Here is a 23,548-nt window from a genome sequence, read left to right as displayed (position 1 = left end):
ACGCCAAGTTCAGCTCCAGTTCAGCAGAAGCCCCGACACTAACCTGCAACATGGGTAAGAACACAAACTCACTATGTATTATAATATTATACAGTGTGTTACAGCCCATATGTTTACTCATCTACTGACTGTATAGGTCTACTAAACATCTTTTATAAAAGAGAAAGAAAGCAGTGATCATTTATGGCTGAACTTTTGCAACATGCATGGCCTGACATGATCTGGTTAGTTGTTTATTGAATATTTTCGGCAACTTTTACTGTACATGACATGAAAACATAAGGGTATAGGAACTGGTTTATGATTGTGGAGCTGTAGAGGATTGATCAGGGGAAAAAAAGTTAGTTTTTTCCACCCATTTTGATAAGAGGACAAGATCTAACAGTTTATATTCATAAGAAAAGCAGATGACTTGCTGTAAAGCTTTATGTTTATTTATTCATTTATTAACCACTTTCATGCTGACGTTCCATATTTTCCTGCATGACATTGTGCTGAAGTTTGCGCAAATCTTTCAAAACTTTTTTCAAAAAATAACCCAACCAGCTGATCTGCAAGGATTGGCTATTTTCGCGCGACACCGCTGTACGACAAAGTGTTTGAAGGCTCTATTTTATTGACATAGCCAGTGGTGGAAAAAGTACTCACATGTTTTACTTGAGTAAAAATATCAATACCAAAGTAGCCTACCAAAAGTACAATGCAAAATGGGATGGCCCATTTCAAGTTTGCAGAATGAATGAAAATCTTTTGAAAATAGCAGATCTACAAGCTCACAACAGTGATGCATTGTGAGCTTGTAGATCTGCTATTTTCAAATAGCCGAATTAGATAGGGCTGAAAGTTAATGTATGTTTTGTAATAATAATCTAAATCTACAGAGTAACTAGTAACTTAAGTTTTCTAATAATTGTAGTGGAGTACAAAGTACAATATTTGCCTCTTGAGATGTAGTGGAGTAGAAGTAAAAGTATCTGAATATTGGAATAGGCCTACTCCAGTAAAGTAAAACAAAATTACCTCCAAATTGTTCTGAAGTAGGCTACAGTACTTAAGTAAATGTACTTAGTTACTATCCACTTCTGGACATGGCTGGCTACTGCGCACATTTTTATTAGGACAAAGGTTGCCATTGTAACCTATATATCTTATTAGATGGCTGAACCCCTCGTGATCTCCTAGCTGGTGTGTTGTTTTATAGTAGATTGTAATTAAATATTTCTCCAGGCTATTTGTATTAAAATTAAGTCACTTCCCCTGCTTTCTGCTGCCTGTTACCTCAAGTAGCATTACTACAGGAAAAGTTGGGCTGAAAAGTATCCAGGCTGCCTGCCAAGTGTTTATGTAACTACTCCCTTGGCCCTCGTGTGTGTGTGTGTGTGTGTGTGTGTGTGTGTGTGTGTGTGTGTGTGTGTGTGTGTGTGTGTGTGTGTGTGTGTGTGTGTGTGTGTGTGTGTGTGTGTGATCTTGTTCTCTCCTGACCTCAGATGCTCCTCTGAGAAGTTCCGCTGTAACTTAATCTCTTCACTGTCAAATTATTGTTCAACCTGAACAAAAACCTGCATTTATTCAAGTTCACGTTTCCCCTCTGGCTCTTTCTCACTACACTATCTCTTTGAAAGAGACTCTTTCTCTCCCTCGCTCTCTTTGTCTTAAAGAGAGAGAAGGCTGACAGTTTAGTGTAGGCCTAGTGTGCCTCTTCCACACTTATTAACCACAAGTTATACTTATAGTCTTAACTTGCCAAAATAGCTAATATAGTGGATCAACAAGTTCATATCGACTAACATTTTTTAAAATATTTTTTTTAATTAACCCATTAAGACCTGAAGCCGATTCTAAATGTCTCCTAAATCCTGACAGTTTTCTGAAAAACGTATGTTTCTATATCAGTGGTTTTCAAACTTTTTCATGTCAGGGACCCCCAAAATGATATGTATTTGGACCCCCATCTCAAAATATTTTGTTCCAGGGACCCCCCAAAAGCAAAGACTTGAGTTAATGTTTGCTTTAAAAGAATATAAATATATATATTCAAAGATTTGCACACATTTTCACGATTTTTCAAAAATAGCAGATCTACAAGCTCATAGTGCGGCACTCGGTACCGTGCTATGAGCTTGTATATCTGCTATTTTTGAATAGCCAAATAATGTAAAATAATGCTTTTTAGCTCAAATGAAAAAGTGACAGAGAGTTCCAGGTCTTAATGGGTTTATCACATGATTTCCCATAGTTAATCACGATTAATGGAAAATGAATCACAACTTATTTATCTGTTCAAAGGGAGGAGGGATATTTTGCGTTATTTTGATTTGTCTATCTATCTGACAGTGACAGCTATTGTGATGTTTCATCTTCATATGCGTGTGCATTCTTGTTGACATGTGGTAGAACAACTTGGTGTTCTACAGCTTGCATTTGGCCTCGTTTTCATTGAACTTTTTCGTAACAGTATCCCACACAGAAGTTATCATACATGCCAATCTTTTTGCGGTCTCTCTCTCTCTCTCTCTCTCTCTCTCTCTCTCTCTCTCTCTCTCTCTCTCTCTCTCTCTCTCTCTCTCTCTCTCCTCAAATTGCCATGTTTATTTAGATTGTTATCTTGAATCTGTTTTCTAGACGTTATCGTAAATTCCATGTTCAGTAAATTAAATGTAGGGTTATCCAAATAACAGCCCACTGTTGTTGTATAGTCATCATCCCCCTCCCCACATATGTCTCTCTGCGTAGAGACATATGTGGATCCCATTATGTCTGTCCTATTGTCTTACCTTTTATTAATGTCCCTCCCTGTCAACTGTGTCACAGGTCAGACTGTGACTCAGACTGACCATCCAGAGGCATTTTTTTATATAGACTGTTTTACTGTCCACAGCCTTGATTAGAGATTTCTTTTTTACTATTTAGATTTTTCAAAAAAGTTTTTCCAAAATAGACAAAGTATAAAAAAGGGCATGACTCATTCACTGCCACTGACGTAATAAACCTAATTATTCCTGTTTACCAATCCTGCCACTGACGTAAAAAAAACGTAATTAAAAAATAAAATAGTAATAATAATAATACTAATTTGACCCAAAGACCAAGGAGATATGATTTTTCGAAGATTTAGACTCCCATCCACTTCCTTGTTAACTTAAAACTTAAAAATTCTGTATCTCTGCTCCTGAGTACTTTTTCTTTCAATGAAAAATCTCTGGCAGTGGGCAAACACAAACAAAAAAAGTTCTGGCAGTGAGGGAGTTAATGTATAGCAGTTGTAAGCAGTGGTGTAAAGTAACTTTTTACTCAAGTAAAAAATGTAGGTACGTTACTGGAGTATTTACAATTGTCCATACTTTTACTTCTACTCCACTACATCTCAGAGGCAAATGTACTCCACTACAATTATTTGAAAACATTGCAGTATTGATACTTTTACTTAAGAAAAACATTTGAGTACTTTTTCCACCACTGGGTGTAAGGTAAACTCTACTGGAACCTTGTATTGCAATGTCGTTATAGATCGTTTTGACCATGATATTTATCGGATATCGGCCAAAGTTTCAATATTTTGCATCTCTAATACCAAATCTAAAGGATATCATTTAGTACCTGTCTGGTACCTGTTAGTTTGCAGTGCAGCAATAGTACATATAAAGCTGCTTACTAAAGGGACTATACACACGTATTGCTTACAATGAGTGGCTAGGATGATTACAATTAGTTAGGGTATAAATGCAAGTGCGTAAATATAGTGAATACATGAATAGACTCTTCATTGCTCCATTTCAACAGCTAGAAAGTCAACCATCGTCTTCATTCTATAGTCAGCTGTGGAACCAGGGTTCCCTTTCAGTCCAGATGTAAACATCTGTGCAAGAGCTGGACAGAGAGAGAGAGAGACAGGATAAAGAAAGAGAGACAAGGCAGAGAGAGAGACAGGATATAGAGACAGCATATAGAAATGATAAAGAAAGACAGGACAGACAGAGAAGATAGAGGGGGTGACAAGACAGAGCGAGACAAGATAGAGAGAGACAGGACAGACAGAGAGAGAAACAGGATAGAGAGAGACAGGACAGACAGAGAAGATAGAGAGAGAGACAAGACAAGACAGAGCGAGACAAGATAGAGAGACAGGACATGGAGAGAGAGAGACACAGAGAGAGAGAAACAGGACATGGAGAGAGAAACAGGATAGAGAGAGACAGGAAGGATTTACCAGAGGTGATAAGTGAGATTTGGACCCAGATGTTTATGAGGATGTTCTCCTGTTCAGACGACACAAGAGTTACACAACAATGCTTTGACCTCAACATTAGTTTCCAGTCATGGTTTAGAGTTTAGTGTTTGTTGTTTTACAGCCTGTTTATCTGTTCCTCCACACAGCGAGTTGTTCTGGCTGCGGACCCGGATACAAGACCCCACTGGACGCCATGAAGGGTGAGTGACTGTCTTATTTCATGTCCTTATAGGTCATACATGGGCAACTGGCGGCCCGGGGGCCACATGCGGCCCCCACCTTCACTTAATGCGGCCCTGCAGGTTAATGTGTCGGAACACTGATATATTATTGATTTCAGCTGTTTACAATTCCAAACATGCAAACATGACCCGCTTTAATTACTTCAGTCTATATTATAGTAGCTTTAATGACCAGTATTAAAATTATATTGTCTTTTTTATGTCCTATGTATTTAAGTTCATAAAATGTACATGATTCCAATAAAAAAAAATAGCAAAAAGAAATCTGGATTCCACTTCAAAAATAGCAAAAATAGCAGATCTACAAGCTCAAAACGTGTGGCACCGCGACACGTTAAAAAAAGTCAACATACTTGGCCCGAGTCCCCCAGGGCTCTGTACTAGGCCGCCCTGTTTTCACTCTAATATCGTGGCTGAAAATAGCAGATCTACAAGCTGCTATTTTTGCGGAATGTCCACCCGCAGAATAGGGATGTGATAGGGTTCATGTGGTTGAAATATTAACCCTTTTGTCTCGCAGGTCCTCGTGAGGAGATCGTCTACCTGCCGTGTATTTACCGCAACACGGACATCCAGAAACCTGACTACCTGGCCACTGTGGATGTGGACCCCAAGTCTCCTACATTCTGCCAGGTAATGCTGCAATTATACTACTGCTGGGTACTACTGTAGTACTACAATATAGGTCTGGAGTCCTGAGCCAAACGTTCTATACTGACAACAATTGAACTAATGACGGCTGCAGTCTTAAGAAACAGTCAACACTTTTATTTACAGCAGAAGCAGTCTGACAAACGGACGCGTTTCGATTCCTCAGGACTACTCGTCCGTTTGTCAGACTGCTGCTGCTGGTAAATAACACAAAAAAAGAACACAAAAACATATTCTTTTGTGAGTATGGACTGTTTCTAGACTAGTACTACCATGGATATATATTGGTTCTGACAGGAAACCTTACTCTTCTTGACCTGTTAGTATACTCCCCAAACCTCCCATACTGACGTGTTGGAAGTGGGGTTATTATTGTTACCTAAAACTTAGAGGGAAACATTTGTTTTAGTTAAATGAAACTAAAATAAAAACAAAAATGATCAATGCATTACATTCACTCATTCACATACACATAGCAAAAGAAACCATGCAAGGCACTAACCTGCTCATCAGGAGCAGTTGGGGTTCAGTGTCTTTGACAGTTTGACAGGAAGCCAGCGGTAACCGGGGATTGAACCGTTTTGAAAATGTTTGAAAATATATGAATATTTTTCAACCTGGAAACGATTATGACAAAATAATTGTGATTATCTCAAATCATTCGTTCCTGATTGGTGGCCAGAGGGCTGCTTCAACTTTAAAAGGCTGTCAGTGGGCCGGCGACAGCGAACCCGTTCCTTCTCGACTCACAACCCGTCCGTCATTCACCTGTGATCTGTAGCCATTGTGCATGTGAAGCCGAACAGACATGTAGTATCCGATCTCTGCAAACACTTGATCTAACATGTGATCTAGATGCTTACAGTTCGATCCTAGCTCGGCCCTCTGCAGATTACCGTTGCCATCTATCGCGTTCTATTGTTCTCTGCTAAGAAAGGGGTGGGGGACTGTTTTGATTATATTGTTTGAGTTTTGTTTTTTCCGATAAGGAGGTCAGAAGTTGTATTTTGTTTTCTTTCGTGTGTAGGTAAGAGGTTATTGTTTCTAGTTCTAGTTTGTTGTGAATAGTCCTCCGCCCCTGGAGAGTTTGTAACCACCTGAGAGAGAACAAAAGAAAATATTGAAAAAGTAAACTGTTTGGACGGCGGTTCTTGGGAGCTGGGTAGGGCGGTCTTCCACACCATATGTTGTGTCTCGGTTCCCCTAGGCCGGGGCGTAACATTGCCATTAGACGATTATGTAATAATTGTGACAGGCCTACCGAGAACCTTCTGATTCCCAAGTGGCTGCTCTTCCTCCTGGCCTCAGCCACCCATACATGATAAAATGTACCTTCAATAAATTGTTGGTCTGTTATCCAACAATGGCTGCCTTATCTGATCCCAGCCTAAACTTATCTGATCCCAGCCTAAACTTATCTGATCCCAGCCTAAACTTCACATTTTTATTAAAGTTTTAAAGACACTGAAATCATCCTATCACACCCAGCCCAGCTGACCTAGGGCTGTGTTAATAATGCAAGAAAGAAAAACAGAGAGACCTGAACTTGGGCCAGGAAGGGATTCCATTCCCAGACGGGGTCCTGAGAGTCAGCTGCAGGATATTAACCATATAGGGGGAGAAGGAAAGTTATGGCTTGTCACTTGTTGCACAATGGTACATCTGTAGCACATTCTCTGTCTTGGGCTACAGGGCTACTGAGATGATCAACACAGCAGAAGGGAGAAATAAGTGGACAAGAGTGTCCACTAGACTAGAGCCTGACCAATGTATCGGGGTATATTTGGACCCCTGGTGGTTCCCGGGACCCTACGTTGAGAAACGATGAAAATGAAAAACTTATGGTGGTGGTGCTCAACTTTTTCATGTCAAAAATGATATGTATTTGGCCGCAGACCCCTATATCAAAATATTTTCTTCCAGGGACCCCCCAGAAGCAAAGATTTAAATAAAAAATGTACTTGAGCAAAAAGTACAAAAGTATTGGTATCCAAATGTACTTAAAGTACCAAAAGTAAAAGTACTAAAATGTTTGAAAATAGCAGATCTACAAGCTCACAACTTGTGAGCTTGTAGATCTGCTATTTTCAAATAGCCGAGGTATACAATGGGGCTGAAGTGGTTAATGTATGTTTTATAATGTAATCATTTATATCTGCAAAGTAACTAGTAACTAAAGTTTTCAAATAATTGTAGTGCAGTAAAAGTACAATATTTGCCTCTGAGGTGTAGTGGAGTAGAAGTAAAAGTATAGACAATTGGAAATACTCCAGCAAAGTAAGAGTACCTCAAAATTGTACTTAAGTACAGAACTTGAGTAAATGTACTTAGTTACTTTACACCACTGGCCACACACACACACACACACACACACACACACACACACACACACACACACACACACACACACACACACACACACACCATGTCATGGTTTGACCTTTGACCCCTGCAGGTGATCCACAGGCTGCCCATGCCCAACCTGAAAGACGAGCTGCATCACTCGGGATGGAACGCGTGCAGCAGTTGCTATGACGACAGCTCCAGGCGACGCAACCGCCTCATCCTGCCGTCGCTCATCTCCTCGCGCGTCTACGTGGTGGACGTGGGAACCGACCCCCGCGCGCCTCGCATGCACAAGGTGAAAGGTCAACGCATCGCCTAGCGCACTGGTTCTCAAAGTGTTTTCATGTCAAGGACCCCCCAAATTGACACTTATTAGCCCACGGACCCTCATTTGAAAAGATATGCCAGGGACCCCCATAAGAGAAGATTGTTTATGGCTCTAGCAGTGATTCTCAACCATTTTAATTTCAAGGACTCCAAGTTTGACATGCGTTAGGGCTACGGACCCCCGTTTAATAGCATTTCTATCTCTGCGACCCCAATTTATATCGTAAAATCAATGTTAATTTAACTCTGAGAGTGTGGGTCCATTTGTACACTTTCAGAGTTACAGACCCATAAGGGTCCATTTAGTTCCATTTGTACACTCTCAGAGTTACAGACCCGTAAGGGTCCATTTGGCTCCATTTGTACACTCTCAGAGTTACAGACCCATAAGGGTCCATTTGGTTTCATTTGTACACACTCAGAGTTACAGACCCATAAGGGTCCATTGGGTTCCTAACTATCCATCATTTAGCTGGAGACCCCCTGGAACTCCCTCAAGGACCCCTGGGGGTCCCCGGACCCCACTTTGAGAACCAATGGTCCAGCGCACTGGTTCTCAAACCAGTTTTAGTTTTAGAGCAGGTAGAGGAAAATCTAGAGAGGTGGAGATATGCCTTGGAAAGGAGAGGAATGAAGGCTAGCCACAGTAAGACAGAATACATGTGTGTGAATGAGAGGAACCCAAGTGGAACATTGTGATTTTAAGTACTTGGGGTCAACATTCCAGAGCAATGGAAAGTGTGGAAAAGAGGTGAAGAAACATGTGCACGCAGGTTGGAACGTTGTGGGAAAAGTGTTAGGTGTGATGTGTGTGATAATAGGAAAGGATCAGCAAGAATGAAAGGGAAGGTGTTCTAGACGGTGGTGAGACCAGCAATATTGTATCGTTTAGAGACACACGGCTATGTTGTATGGTTTAGATACAGACAGCTATGTTGTATTGTTTAGATACAGACAGCTATGTTGTATTGTTTAGATACAGACAGCTATGTTGTTTGGTTTAGAGACAGACAGCTATGTTGTATTGTTTAGATACAGACAGCTATGTTGTATGGTTTAGATACAGACAGCTATGTTGTATTGTTTAGATACAGACAGCTATGTTGTATTGTTTAGATACAGACAGCTATGTTGTATTGTTTAGATACAGACAGCTATGTTGTATTGTTTAGATACAGACAGCTATGTTGTATTGTTTAGATACAGACAGCTATGTTGTATGGTTTAGAGACAGACGGCTATGTTGTATGGTTTAGAGACAGACAGCTATGTTGTATGGTTTAGAGACAGACAGCTATGTTGTTTGGTTTAGAGACAGACAGCTATGTTGTATGGTTTAGAGACAGACAGCTATGTTGTATGGTTTAGAGACAGACAGCTATGTTGTATGGTTTAGAGACAGACAGCTATGTTGTATGGTTTAGAGACAGACAGCTATGTTGTTTGGTTTAGAGACAGACAGCTATGTTGTTTGTTTTAGAGACAGACAGCTATGTTGTATGGTTTAGAGACAGACAGCTATGTTGTTTGGTTTAGAGACAGACAGCTATGTTGTTTGGTTTAGAGACAGACAGCTATGTTGTTTGGTTTAGAGACAGACAGCTATGTTGTTTGGTTTAGAGACAGACAGCTATGTTGTATGGTTTAGAGACAGACAGCTATGTTGTATGGTTTAGAGACAGACAGCTATGTTGTATGGTTTAGAGACAGACAGCTATGTTGTATGGTTTAGAGACAGACAGCTATGTTGTTTGGTTTAGAGACAGACAGCTATGTTGTATGGTTTAGAGACAGACAGCTATGTTGTTTGGTTTAGAGACAGGAAGCAGAGCTGGAGGTAGATGTTGAGGTTCTCTCTGGGAGTAACAATGATGGATAGGATCAGGATCGAGTACATCAGTGGGACAGCTTATGTTAGATGTTTTGGAGATAGAGCCAATAAGTGTTAATTACATAGTTTAACTACATTTTGCTGTAACTTGCAGGTAGTTCAACTGCATTCATATTTGTGTGGCGCGTAAGGTAGTTGAACTACTTTTTTTCTTTTTTTTTCGTAGTTTAACTACTCAAGCAACAACCCACAATGTGTGCAATAACTTGAAATGAATATTCACTTAACTTTACCATTACTGTGTTCTTGTACATCACAAGAACCCCCTTTGAAAGACAGGACTGTCTTTCTTCCATCCTGATTGCTTTGAAGGCATGACTGACATGACCAGCCTATGTATGCAGCCTCTGATTGGCCTGTCCTGGTATGCACTTGAATGCTTCGCAGGGTGGGCGGGTCTTACTGCAAAGAAGGCAGTGTGATCCATATATCCGTATAAACACACAAACACATATCACTATGTATGGACAACCCTCCCGCCACTCCTGATAGTGATGCACCGCCCCAACCATGGTCATATATGACTAAATATAGAACACAGATGTTTTATTGCAAAAAAGTGTCAATTGAGAGACAGATTTTTGCTTGCATGTGACTTTTAATAGACTATTATTATTATTATATTGTATTCCATTTACCCCACTTGTACATTGTTTTGAGCTACTTTTACTATGTATGTACATAGCTGTAATTTCTTTTTCAAACTACATTTCTCCCAGGGGTATAAATGTAGTTTGTTTGAACTACTGCCATGGTGAAATAGTTGTAGCTTTACGAGCTACGCTTTCAAAGTACAGTAGCTTTCCCAACACAGAGTGATTCTGAGCTGCTTGATCAGTACAGATCCTGACCTGCACAGCTGGTTTGGGATCAGACCACACCATAGCATTCTCTACTACCTCCCCTTTACTGTCTCTCTCTCAGCTGTCTGTCTGTCCTACACTGTGTGTCTCTCTCTCTCTCTCTCAGCTTTCCTACCGCCTGTCTCTTCTATACTGTCTCCCTCTCAGCTGTCCTACTGTCTGTCTCGCCTACGCTGTCTCCCTCTCAGCTTTCCTACTGTCTGTCTCCCTCTCAGCTTTCATATTGTCAGTCTCTCCTACACTGTCTGTCTCAGCTTTCATACTGTCTCTCCTACACTGTTAGCGTAGTCATTATCAAACTCCAAGGACAGGTGAACAACAGACGTCTGTTTATAGCAAAAAGAAGGTAAGCTGTCAAAAGGTCATCTATGGTCAAAATGTTAGATAAGTGAGGTGACTGTTTCTGCACTGTCATCGCCGTAGCTTACACAACCTGTGTGTCAATCATTACAAATAAAACGCATGAACATATCAAATGGACTGTGGGCGAGAGAGAGAGCAGAGAGAGTGGGGGTCAAGTTAAACTTCCTTGGTGACAGCGATGTCACCAGTTTGTGACAACAGAGGGAGATTATAATAAAAGCCTGAGCAGCAATCCAATGCTATTATTAAAGCACGATCCTTTTGGGACATTACATGCAGTCATTTAGCACAGGGGTTTTCAACCGGTGGTCTGCGGAGGTATTGCATTTTTTTTAAACTTTTAATAACTTACAGAAGTTCTTACTGTGTGTGTGTGTGTGTGTGATATGAAATGTGAGCTTACCATAATTACAGTAATCCTTAATCATATTCCATCATATTCAAACAAAATCACTGTATTTTATTAGATATTATATTGATATTATAGCTATTTTCTCCAGCTCCCTGCGGTGCATGAACCCCCCACCACTATTGTGTGGGGTGGGTCAATGATGGACGCACCACACACAATAGTGGTGGTCCCCAGGTTGCTCTTAGTCAGGATGGTGGTCCCAGGGTCAAAATCTGTTGAAAACCCCTGATTTAGCAGATGCTTTTATCCAAAGCGACTTACAATAAGTGCATTCAACATAGGTAGGCAAGAAAACTACTAATCACCAGAAGCCTTAAGTGCATTCTCTTCTAAAACAAGCAACTAAGAGTATACCTAGCGCTAAGGTAAAAGTGCAATATATCAGCTACCTTCTTTCTTAAACAGATAACAGACAAATATGAAAATCAAATGAGCAAGAGCTAAAACAAATATGTTTATCAAATAAACAAGAACCAATAAAACAAGAGCTCGTACAAATAATTGACAACAAGTAGGCAAGGCTAAGAGGAAGACAGAGGGACAGCTACCCTTCTTCCTCTTCTTGGCTTTGAATCTCCACACAGATGCAATTCATCAGTTTGTTCAACACTGTCATCATGAGTCGACAATTCTAGTTTTCAATTCCCGTTTGGTGGTGCCCTCATGAAGCAGGTTGCAGGGACGCTTTTTAGTAAATGCACAACCTGCTTGGTGTCACATTTGATCCTGCCTTTAAACTCCATGTCCGTACCCATCACGAGGTGGATAAAACAATTATTGAATTTAATCAAAGAGTGACACTATACACTGTGAGGGAGGTTAATGGGTATCCTTGATCAAAAAAAGGGAGTTGCCCTTTTGGGTAAGATCAGATTTCACAGTAAGATTAGACATTCATGAATAACTATGTTTTGGAAAGCCCTGCCACTGTAGGGATCAGACGTCAACACCTTATATCTCTATTTTACGACGTTTTATGTTTTTCATAAAAGGTATGCCCACAGCCCCATCTGAAAATGTTTTGTGCCAGGGACCGGGTTGCCAGATCTGCTTATTATAATTTCCCAGCAAGATTTTATTTGAAAATAGACGATCTACAAGCTCGCAACGCGTCGCAATGCGACGCGTTGTGAGCTTGTAGATCTGCTATTTTCAAATAGTTGATGTACATGTTAAAGTGCTCATGTGGCCCATAGTTGCTTCTTTTTGGGCTGGTTTTCCTAGACCTGGTTGCTTGTTTCTCTCACAGAATCTGGCAACACTGGCCAGGGACTCCCCAGAAAGCGATGTGATTAAAAAAAATTCAACATTTTTCAAACACTGTCAAGATTTTTCAAAAATGTCCAAAAATAGCACATCACAGCACGGTCAAACACAACACATTAAACAGTATAGTTTTGGGATGTGTAGGGGAGGTGCAGTCAAGTAATCTCTTAGAATTGTGCTGTTTGTGTAGATCGTGGAGCCCACTGACCTGTACTGGAAATGTGGCCTGGCCAACCCACACACCTCCCACTGCCTGGGTTCCGGTCACATCATGATCAGCTGCATGGGAGACCCCTCTGGCAATGGCAAGGGTAAGCAGGGGGCGGACTGAAGCCCCAATCATACTCACGCAGTGGTGGAAAAAAATACTCAAATGTTTTACTTAAAGGACAACTTTGTTTTTTTACAACCAAGGTTTATATTTTAGCTTGTAATTAACACTTAGCCTGCCTGAATTATTTCAGATTTTTTGCAGTTGTCTGCCAGAGATTTTTCATTGAAATTAAAAAAGTACTCAGGAGCCGAGATACAGAATTTTTTAGTTTTAAGTTAACAAGGAAGTGGATAGGAGTCTAGATCTCCGAAAAATCATATCTCCTTGGTCTTTGGGTCAAATTTAAAAAAAAAAAGTGTAAAAACGCATATATTTGTTATTGGCAGAAAATGAGCTAAAGTAAATAAAAGATGAGTGTTATTTTTTTTTCATTTACTGCTTTCTATAGTTTTAGCAATTTTCGCATTAGGGTTTTGCATTCTGTCCGGTGGCTAAATATGTATTTTTTACACAAAAAGAACGGTCCTGTGGTCTTTGATGGCCAGATGTGAGTTATTGGGGGCTAGAAGAGCTACTGTAAATAATAATAAAGAAAACGCCGGGTTATTGTGTAAAAAAATACATATTTAGCCACCGGACAGAATGCCCCCGCCCACTGTAAAAAGATCACGAAAATTGCAAAAACTATAGAAAGCAGTCAATTTAAACATTTTAACACTCACCTTTTATTTACTTTAATTACAATCTAAAACATAAACCTTGGTTGTAAAAAAACAAAGTTGTCCTTTTAAGTAAAAGTATCAATACTGCAATGTAGAAGTACTCTGTTACAATTAAAAGTCTGTAATTAAAACTTTATTTGAGTAACAACATTTACTTGAGAACAAAAGTATTGGAATCAAAATGTACTTAAAGTACCAAAATTAAAAGTACAAAGATGTTTGAAAATAGCAGATCTACAAGCTCACAATCGGCTATTTTCAAATAGCCTATGTATAAAATAGGGCTAAAGTGGTTAATGTATGTTTTATAATGTAATCATTTATATCTGCAAAGTAACTAATAACTAAAGTTTTCAAATAATTGTAGTGGAGTAAAAGTAAAAGTATAGACAATTGGACATACTCCAGTAAAGTAAAAAGTACCTAAAAATTGCACTTAATTACAGTACTTGAGTAAATGTACTTAGTTACTTTACACCACTGATCATACTTGGTCGCATTATGGCGTCGCACGCCGAAAACAGCCAACCTACAAGCTCACAAGGCATTGCGGATGCGGTGCGTTGTGAGCTTGTAGGTCGACTGTTTTCATCGCACACCGGAGTTTAAAGGAGAATTTTGGACTAAGTTTTTCTTACCTTTTCTATGATGTTATGATATCTTAGGATGAATGGTACAGTAGAAAAATGTCATAACTCCATCCCGGCTCCTTCCCAGCTTAAAACGTGCGCCAATAGGCCTTGTGCTAGATCGCATATTTTAATAGCTTTTTTTTTTTCTGATCTTTTGATCTGACGTTCATAGTGACAGAACACTATGTAAAAAAAAAAAAAAAAACTAAGTCTCGCTAGACAACATTGAAATCTCAAGATTGAAATCTCGTCTAGCGAGACTTCTGTTTTTTTGTTTTTTTTGTTTTTTTACTGTCACTATGAACGTCAGATATAAAAAAAAAAGTAGGCCTATCCGCGCACGTTTTAAGCTGTGGCGGACCCGGGATGGAGTTATGACATTTTTCTACTGTACCATTCATCCTAAGATATCATAACATCATAGAAAAGGTAAGAAAACCTTAGTCCAAAATTCTCCTTTAAATTAGCAATCAACAGGGGGATCCAATAAGTTTTTTTTTTACCTCCAGGTGGTTTCGTGCTGTTGGACGGTGAGACGTTTGAGGTGATCGGGAACTGGGAACACGAAGGGGACGCGGCGCCGTTCGGCTACGACTTCTGGTACCAGCCCCGCCACAACGTGATGATCAGCACGGAGTGGGGCGCCCCCAAAGCCCTGGCCGACGGCTTCAACCCGCAGCACGTTAAAGACGGTACGTTATGGCTTCTGCTTGGGCCGGATTTATGCTTCTTCATATGATTTATGCTGCTTTGTTGTAGTTCTTCAGGTCTATAATATCAAAGAAATATGTTCTTCAGGACTATGATATCATAGTGTTATTATTATTATTTAGTTTTGCTCTGTTGTCAAAATCAGCTTTTTTTCAGTGGTGGAAAAAGTACTCACATGTTTAATTAAGTAAAAGTATCAGTACTGCAATGTAGAAGTACTCTGTTACAAGTAAAAGTCCGGAATTAAAAATGTACTTGAGTAAAGGTACAAAAGTATTGGTATCAAAATGTACTTTTGGTATCAAAATGTACTTAAAGTGCCAAAAGTTAAAGTACTAAAATGTTTGAAAATAGCAGATCTACAACCTCACGTTGTGAGCTTGCAGATCTTCTATTTTCAAATAGCCTAGGTATAAAATAGAGCTAAAGTGATTAATGTATGTTTTATAATGTAATAATTTATATCTGCAAAGTAACTAGTAACAAAAGTTTTCAAATAATTGTAGTGGAGTAAAAGTACAATATTTGCCTCTGAGATGTAGTGGAGTAGAAGTAAAAGTATTGACAATTGGAAATAATCCAGTAAAGTAAAAGTACCTCAAAAGTGTGCTTAAGTACAGTACTTACTTAGTACTTACAGTTACTTTACACCACTGCTATTTTCAGATAAGATGTTTAGCCAAGATTAAGACCTTTCTCTCCCTGTAAGACCTAAATAGGGTAACTCGTGCTGTCACAGTTTGCAAACTGTAGAACCCAAAAGCAGAGCCAAACACAGGGAGCAAGTTAAAGGTTATTCATTCACAACCATGGTGGAAGTATAGGGGTTGGTGGCATGATGGAAGTGAGCAGGCAGGCAGGGCAGTATAGTGTTGATTTTGACAGCAAATTTTTATTCAGTTTTAATTTTGAATCAAATTCCATTTAGTTTTAGTCATATTTTAGTCATCTGAAATGTTGTACTGTTAGTCGACTAAATATCATAAGATTATAGTCGATTAAATCTACAGTTGATTTAGTCGACTAAAATGTATTTTGGCTGTGCCTTGATGGCGTCGTAATGGTAGATTTTACACTTGGTTGCGTGCTGAAAATGGCCGATCTACAAGTTGTGAGCTTGTAGATCTGCTATTTTCAGAGCACAACACCCGATCCCAACCAAACATAAAATGAGTCTTTTAGCTCTACTGGATCTCTTCTCCACTAGTCCCTCACTAACATTTCAGTCGAGTTTTTATTTGTTGATGAAATTGTCAATATATTTAGTCTTAGTTTTAGACACCATAGCTTGGTTTTTATTTCGTTTTTATTTAGTTGTCGTCAGTGAAAAAAGGTAGTCGACCAACATTTTTTGTCATAGTTTTAGTTGACTAAATCAACACTGGCAGACAGGCAGGGCAGAGGCCTGGCAGTAGGCAGGCAGTGGAACAGGTGAGCTGGGTTATGAGTTTGAGTTGCAGGTAACACAGGAGCACAACACTAGGAATACTAGGTAACACGAGGAGAAGTTCTAGGGAAAACTTGAATTAACAGATGGCAGAGTCGTGCTATACTGCCATGAGAGGTTGTGCAATGATCAGGCGATGAGTCCAGGAGACCAGGGTTCAAATACTGTGAGGGTTGATGAGTTGATGGCCGGCAAGTGCGTCAACTGAGGGAGATGAGGTGACCTTAGACAGGTGTGCCAAAGCTGGACGCTGGGAGACAAGCCTACGCCCACACACAGAGCCACAGACTGTGACACATGGTTTAAACTGGTAGGCCTATAGTTCACCCAAAAAAAATATGTTTTGCTATGGATTAGTCACCCCATGGAGACTTGAATTCATGGATATTTTTTTAGTTTTTGTCGCATTCCTAAGCCAATCATTTGATGACCTGCGGACCGGTAAGCAGCGGTTCCAGTAGGAGACGCAAAGGAGGACTCTTTGTGTCTCCTATCGGAACCGCTGCCGGTCATCAAATTATTGGCTTAGGAATGCGACAAAAACAAAAAAATAACCATGAATTCAAGTCTCCATGGGGTGACTAATCGATAGAAAAAAAGTAATTATGGTAAAGTAAAAGTATCAATACTGCCATGTAGAAATACTCTGTTACAAGTAAAAGTCTGAAATTCAAAATTTACTTCAGTAAAAGTACACATTTAGTATTGATATCAAAATGTACTTAAAGTACCAAAAGTACTCATTGTGCAGAATGTCCCATTTCACCAGTTTCAAATGTATAAAAATTAAAAAAGTTTTGAAATATTGTTGAAATAGGGTTGTACATAGGGTTGAAGTGGTTAATGTATGTCTTGTAATAATAATCAAAATCACACTATTCAGTCCTGGCCTCACTCACTCCACTGGCTCCCTGTCCGTTTTAGAATTGATTTTAAGCTTTTAGTGTTTGTTTTTAAAGCTCTAAACAGGCGGGCTCCTCTGTACCTCACTGAACTCCTATACTGTCACACACGCTCTGAGGTTGGCTGACCAGTTCTAGCTGGTTGAGCCTAGAACGAGGCTAAAAACAAGAGGTGACCAAGCCTTTGCAGTGGCTGCTCTATAAGGTTCTGGGACAGCTTGCCCCCTCCTCATTCGATCTGCCCAGACCCTAGAGGTTTTTAAATCTTTACTTTAGACCAGGGGTCTTCAACGTTTTCAGGCCAAGGACCCCCTAGATGAGAGAGAGATGAAGCAGGGACCCCCTCTATTTTGTATAAAATTGTGTTTCAGATTAAACTTTTTTCGTTTACTTGGTCTGCTCTTTTGTCGCTCTACACCTAAACCTCTTTGCCAAAAAATAGCCGATCTACAAGCTCACAAGGCCTCGCAGCGCGAGGCGTCGTGAGCTTGTAGATCTGCTATTCTTTGGCTAAAGTTTTCCTCAGAAAAAGGGATGCTAGGGTTCAAGTGGTTAAGGTAAAAAAAATAAAATCATATCACACAAAGATTTGGCGGACCCCCTGTAGTAACTCTGAGGACCCCCTAGGAGTCCCGAACCCCCTGTTGAAGACCCCTGCTTTAGACTCTTACTTACTTTTACCCAGGCCTTCAGTTCAAGTTGAGCTTTACCCTCTGGCTTTGGCTGAGTATTGTTGTGGTAACCTTTTTAACGTGTGTAATGAGTTTTAGTTTCTCTCGTTTGCTAATTACACTTTAATTTTTGTTTCGATCATTGACCTGTACAGCACTTTGGTCGACCACAGTTTGTTTTAATTAAACTTGCTTTATAAATTCTGGTCCATAATATCACAGTTTTTACCATACCATAGTTTTCTTTTATTCGGGTCTAGAGCAGAGGTCTTCAACAGGTGTCCGCGACCCCTAGGGGGTCCGCTGAGGTACTACAGGGGGTCCACAAAATTGTTATTTGATTAAACAATATTTTTGTTTTTAAAAACATTAAAAACGTTTTTTCTTTTTTTTTAATGTCAATTTGTCTTTAAACACAATATGACATATTTTAATAGCTTAGTATTGAATTCACAATAACATGGTATGTTTATACATATTTTGTAAAGAAAGGTCCTTTTGCACACCTACTGGGATAGCCTTGAAACACAACTGTCATACCATGACATCAGTCAGCACTTTATATTTGAAATCTGAAACGTTTATGTAGATGTACTGGTTGTAAATGTAAAATAAATAAAAAATAGGAACAAGTGTGACAGGCGAGTGTCATGTGAACTATGGCTACTACTGGGACAACCTGTGCGTATAGGAGCAGGCAACCATTTTTGTTCATGTTTATACACATAAAACACAATTTTATACATAATAAATATACAATGGTATATATATGGTATATATATATGTGGTAGCCCCCCCTACCCTACGAGGTAGGGGGTCCCTGCTCCATCACCCCATCAGTTTGGGGGTCCCTGGCCTAGAGTATAACAGTTAGCTTATGTTCTTCAGGTGTATATCATGTTATTTAGGTGCATAATAGGATAATCGTATACATTCTCCAGGTCTGTATGGCAGTGCGGTGCATGTGTGGGACTGGCAGACCCACGAGCGCATCCAGACGTTGGAGCTGGGAGAGATGGGCAGGATTCCTCTGGAGGTTCGCTTCCTGCACGAGCCTTCAGCGGCTGAAGGCTACGTGGGCTGTGCTCTGCCTGGAGCTATCTTCCACTTCTACAAGAAAACGGTATACTGTCACACACACAACTCAACTCCACTCAAGTTTTATTTATAGGGGCACGGTGGCGCAGTCGGTAGCGCTGTCGCCGCACAGCTAGAAGGTCCTGGGTTCGATTCCCGCCAGGGGCGCTGGGGGCGTGTCTTCTCCTCCGCGTCATCAGCGCCCATACCCTAGGTGGGGTTGGCGAAAGGGCCTACTCTGTGTGGAGTTTGCATGTTCTCCCCGTGTCTCTCATGGTAGTTAATACCCTCACAAAAACATGTAGTAATCCTGGTCGCTATACCGCCTCCCCCATGACAGCCGGGGCGCCTGATGGAGGGGAAGGGAACTGGTTGGAATAACGTGTTCCTTCCACGAGCTACGTCCATCCGGGGAAACTCCCCCCTGTCAGGTGACAAGAAGGTCAGTTGGCTGTCATGCATTGAAGGAGGCATGAGCTCGGCCCTGGCCTCCCTAGGCTGGTGAGGGGAGTGTAGCGCCCAGGATCACTTAGCAAATTGGCACCGGGTGAAAAAAGGGTTACAAAATTGAGCGAAAAAAAAAAAAAGCTCTCCGTGCGTTTTTTATACCGTGTGAAAAAAAACGTGTTTTTCCCTATTCTGGCCTAATATGACCGGGGGAAAAAAATGAGAACCGTAAAGGGAATCTGCGTCATGAATCCGGAACCCGGTGAGTCTGAAGGAATCAGAAAGTGAAACTGATGATGAAAAATAAACATAGCGCGATCACAGTAAAAAGTAAAAAGTCGGGATTTCTCATTTTGGCACTGAGGGCATTCAGAAAAAACTCGGGATAACTTGGGGCTTGGCACTGAGAGAGTTAATAAAGATATAAAAACAACGACTGTGCAGGTCATGGGTAGCAGAAGTTTTATGTGTGTGTTGTAATTACTGACAGGAGAGTGTAATGTGTGTGTGTGTGTGTGTGTGTGTGTGTGTTGTAATAACTGACAGGAGAGTGTAATGTGTGTGTGTGTGTGTGTGTGTGTGTGTGTGTGTGTGTGTGTGTGTGTGTGTGTGTGTGTGTGTGTGTGTGTGTGTGTGTGTGTGTGTGTGTGTGTGTGTGTGTGTGTGTGTGTGTGTGTGTGTGTGTTTATTGTAATACCAGACAGGAGAGTGTAATGTGTGTGTAATAAAGGTGTGTGTTTATTGTAATACCAGACAGGAGAGTGTAATGTGTGTGTAACATAGTTGTGTGTTTATTGTAATACCAGACAGGAGAGTGGGTTGCAGATAAAGTCATTGAGGTTCCCGTTAAGAAGGTGGAGGGCTGGTTGCTTCCCGAGATGCCCGGTAAGTTACACTATTATCACATCTTCTATTACTATTAGAAATATTATTCTAACTTCAAACAAACTTCATTCAAACAAAACACGCAAGGGAATTCCCATACTTTTTTCTTCTTTTTAAAAAACACGGTGGACACGAACCCTAGCAGGTTGGTCAGAGGTCCTGTTCAGCAGGGGAGGGGTGTTATACACTGTTGCCAGATTTTGCGAGAGAAATGAGCAACCAGGTCGATGAAAACAAGCCAAAAAAAGCTAAAGAAACCTGTAGTCTATACTTTGGCTAAAATAGCCGATCTACAAACGCATTTAAAAGATATATTTTAGAGACATTTTAACAACACAAACCTGGCACAAAATATTTTCAGATGGGCGTCTGTAGACAAATACCTTTTATTTTGGTGGTCCTTGACATGAAAATGTTTAAGAACCACTGGTTTAAACAATAATAATAAAAAACACTAATTGGAAGCAAGCCCAAATAAGCAACTACACAATAAAAACAAGGCCAAAAAAAATGCAACAATATTTACAAGCGACTTTGAAAAAAAAAAACAAGCCCAAAGTTGCTTATAATAAGCAGACATGGCAACACTGGTGTTATGTCCTTCCAGTGAATGTACTCACTGCCAAGTGAAAAGAAGCAGCTGGTGACATTGTGTATCAGAGAAAACCCAAACAGTGGATAGGGACCCAGTTTTGGGTCGCAGACCCATTTTTATCCCTTTTTTGTTTGTTTGTTTCCTATTTGTTTAGTATTATTTCAAAAGACTAAATAACCAAACTAAATAAAATAAAAAAAAGTCAAAGATTTTTCGAAATAATTTCATAAATAAAATAAAAATCAAACAAAAAATAGAAGTAGTGAAAATAGCCATTCTACAAGCTCTGCTTGTGCTCAAGCTTGTGAGCTTGTAGAGAAAGAGAGAGAGAGAGAGAGAGAGAAAGAGGGATTTCAAGAGTGAGTCTGGCATGATCGCCCATTCTGCAATATTGGCTGTGGGCTGGAGTTGGGCGGGAGTAATACCGTTGACTGACAACCCCTTCAGCCAATGATCGTTATTCCCCTTCAGCCAATCAGCAGTCTATTTTGACCACCTCCAGGCTATGTGACGCAACGGGACTTTTGAGACGGCCATGCCCAAAAAAAATCTAAGTTAAACAACTAAATTCTATCCAAACGATATCTTAAAAGTAAATTCTGTGCCTCAAAATAGAAGTTTGAGAGCGTTTTGAAGTTTAAAAGAGTAGAAAACACTGCGGTCAAAAAAGATGGCTTTTCAAATGAAAATGAGATTTCCGGAGGGAGGGTTTACCAGGCTAGAGACCTTGGGTCTCGAGCTAAAAGGTTTGCTACACCCTCCTCAAGACCAACCAGTAGGGGTCAGCAGTGACAGGGCATACACAAAAATGGGGGGAATTGGCAACGATTAAATTGGGGAGAAAATGAAAAGGCATAATAGGCCTACTGTGTTTTACGAGTTGGTACTTACTATTTTACTGAGGTATTTACTGTTTTACTGAGTTTTATTGAGTCATATATTTCCTGTTTTATTGACATAATTATATGTAATTTATTTTCACCGTTTTCTTGTCAGGTCTGATCACAGACATCCTGATCTCTCTTGATGATCGTTTCCTGTACTTCAGTAATTGGCTGCATGGTGACATCAGACAGTATGACATCAGCAACAGAAAGGCGCCGCGATTGGTCGGCCAGGTCTGAGTCTCTCCAATAAAATAAAAGCTACTGGATTTTCTGTTATACATAATCTTAGATTGGGTTTGGTAATATATTGACAATATGTGAATATAATGTTTTGTAATGTTATAAGCAATATATGAATAGAATGTGTTGTATTGAAGGTAAATGTTAGTAATACATTAGTACATTGGTTCTCAACCTTTTCTGGATCAGGGCCCACTTGAAAATCACAAAAGTATTTGCGGCCCAGTGCCCACCCATCTGACCAGATCAGAGCATGCGTTTTCACAGTTATTTGAATGATCAATTAATTGATTATGTTCCGGCTTGGATCAATATACATTAAGTTCCTGTTTGTCACATAAAAAACATCTTGTACATTAATCTTTGTTATTGCGTTCCAGCCCACAGGTTGAGAATCGCTGCATTAATACATTTGAATGTACCGTATTTTCCAGGTGTTTAGGAGGTTAATGTGAATATACTGTATGTACTGTGTTTCAGATATTTCTAGGAGGTAGATGTTTAATGTGAATATATACTGTGTTTCAGATATTTCTAGGAGGTAGTATGATTAATGATAGCAAGGTCAAAGTCATGGATGATCCAGAGGACCAGGCCCAGCCCCCTCCACGCATCATCAAGGTACGTCTTCATGTCCACTAACCTCTACAACCTTGTAGAGCAGCTATTTTTGCCGAATGTGTGCTTCCAGAACAGGGATGCTATGGTTCCACCAGGCCCTACATGCTGTTGGTTTTGTATACCAGTCTCACATTGACACATTAGCCGCTCAGGCGGTATGCGACTCCAACCTCCCCATTTCCACACGCAGCCTATGAGCCTGTCTACTGTACACGGCTCCTTATTTTCCTCCCCGGTTTTACAAAAGTTAAATGTTTAGAAAAGTATGAAACATCTGACCTGCCCACGAACTTCCCCGGATCGTAACAAACTAGTGAAAGCTTCAGCCCAATCTGACCCCGGGATGTGTACACACACACACACACACACACACACACACACACACACACACACACACACACACACACACACACACACACACACACACACACACACACACACACCAAACTTTATTATATACAGTACGTACCGTAGGCCTATACTCTATATATAGTAACTAACTGTAGATTATATTGTATAAATAGTATAGTGTACATGGTCTCTCTGGATTGAATGTAATGTAAATATTTAACATGCTCTATTTATCGTGCTCTGTCCTGTTGTTTTTTCCAACTCGGTGAAGGTCAGATATTATCGGAGGTCGTATTGACTTATCAGTTAACAGAGTGTTTATCAGCTGATTATAGGTAGAGGAAAGCCACACAGCAACACCTTTACTCTGGAAAACTCTGGAAAACATTCTCTAAATAGTATAACGTCTCTGTCTTGAGTGGAAACCTCATATGTCCAAAACAGGATTCAAATTAAAAAAATATCAAAAGTAACAGATCTACAAGCTCGAAACGCGT

General features: G+C 40.1%; 1 protein-coding gene across 1 annotated transcript in view; it reads left to right on the top strand.

The window, feature by feature from the left end:
• Positions 1-23,548, top strand: part of selenbp1 (selenium binding protein 1) — a 27,137-nt gene continuing 3,589 nt past the window's right edge. Inside the window, exons 1-10 of the mRNA XM_084051801.1 lie at positions 1-54; positions 4,375-4,428; positions 4,991-5,103; positions 7,577-7,762; positions 12,780-12,900; positions 14,727-14,909; positions 18,890-19,071; positions 20,279-20,357; positions 21,949-22,070; positions 22,608-22,700. Coding sequence (XP_083907927.1) covers positions 51-54; positions 4,375-4,428; positions 4,991-5,103; positions 7,577-7,762; positions 12,780-12,900; positions 14,727-14,909; positions 18,890-19,071; positions 20,279-20,357; positions 21,949-22,070; positions 22,608-22,700 — 1,137 coding nt within the window. The 5' untranslated portion in view covers positions 1-50. The remainder of the gene's footprint in view (positions 55-4,374; positions 4,429-4,990; positions 5,104-7,576; positions 7,763-12,779; positions 12,901-14,726; positions 14,910-18,889; positions 19,072-20,278; positions 20,358-21,948; positions 22,071-22,607; positions 22,701-23,548) is intronic.

The sequence above is a fragment of the Gymnoscopelus microlampas genome (genome assembly GCF_963454915.1).
Source record: "Gymnoscopelus microlampas genome assembly, chromosome: 3".
Lineage (NCBI taxonomy): Eukaryota > Metazoa > Chordata > Actinopteri > Myctophiformes > Myctophidae > Gymnoscopelus > Gymnoscopelus microlampas.
This window is presented reverse-complemented; position numbering and strand designations above follow the sequence as displayed.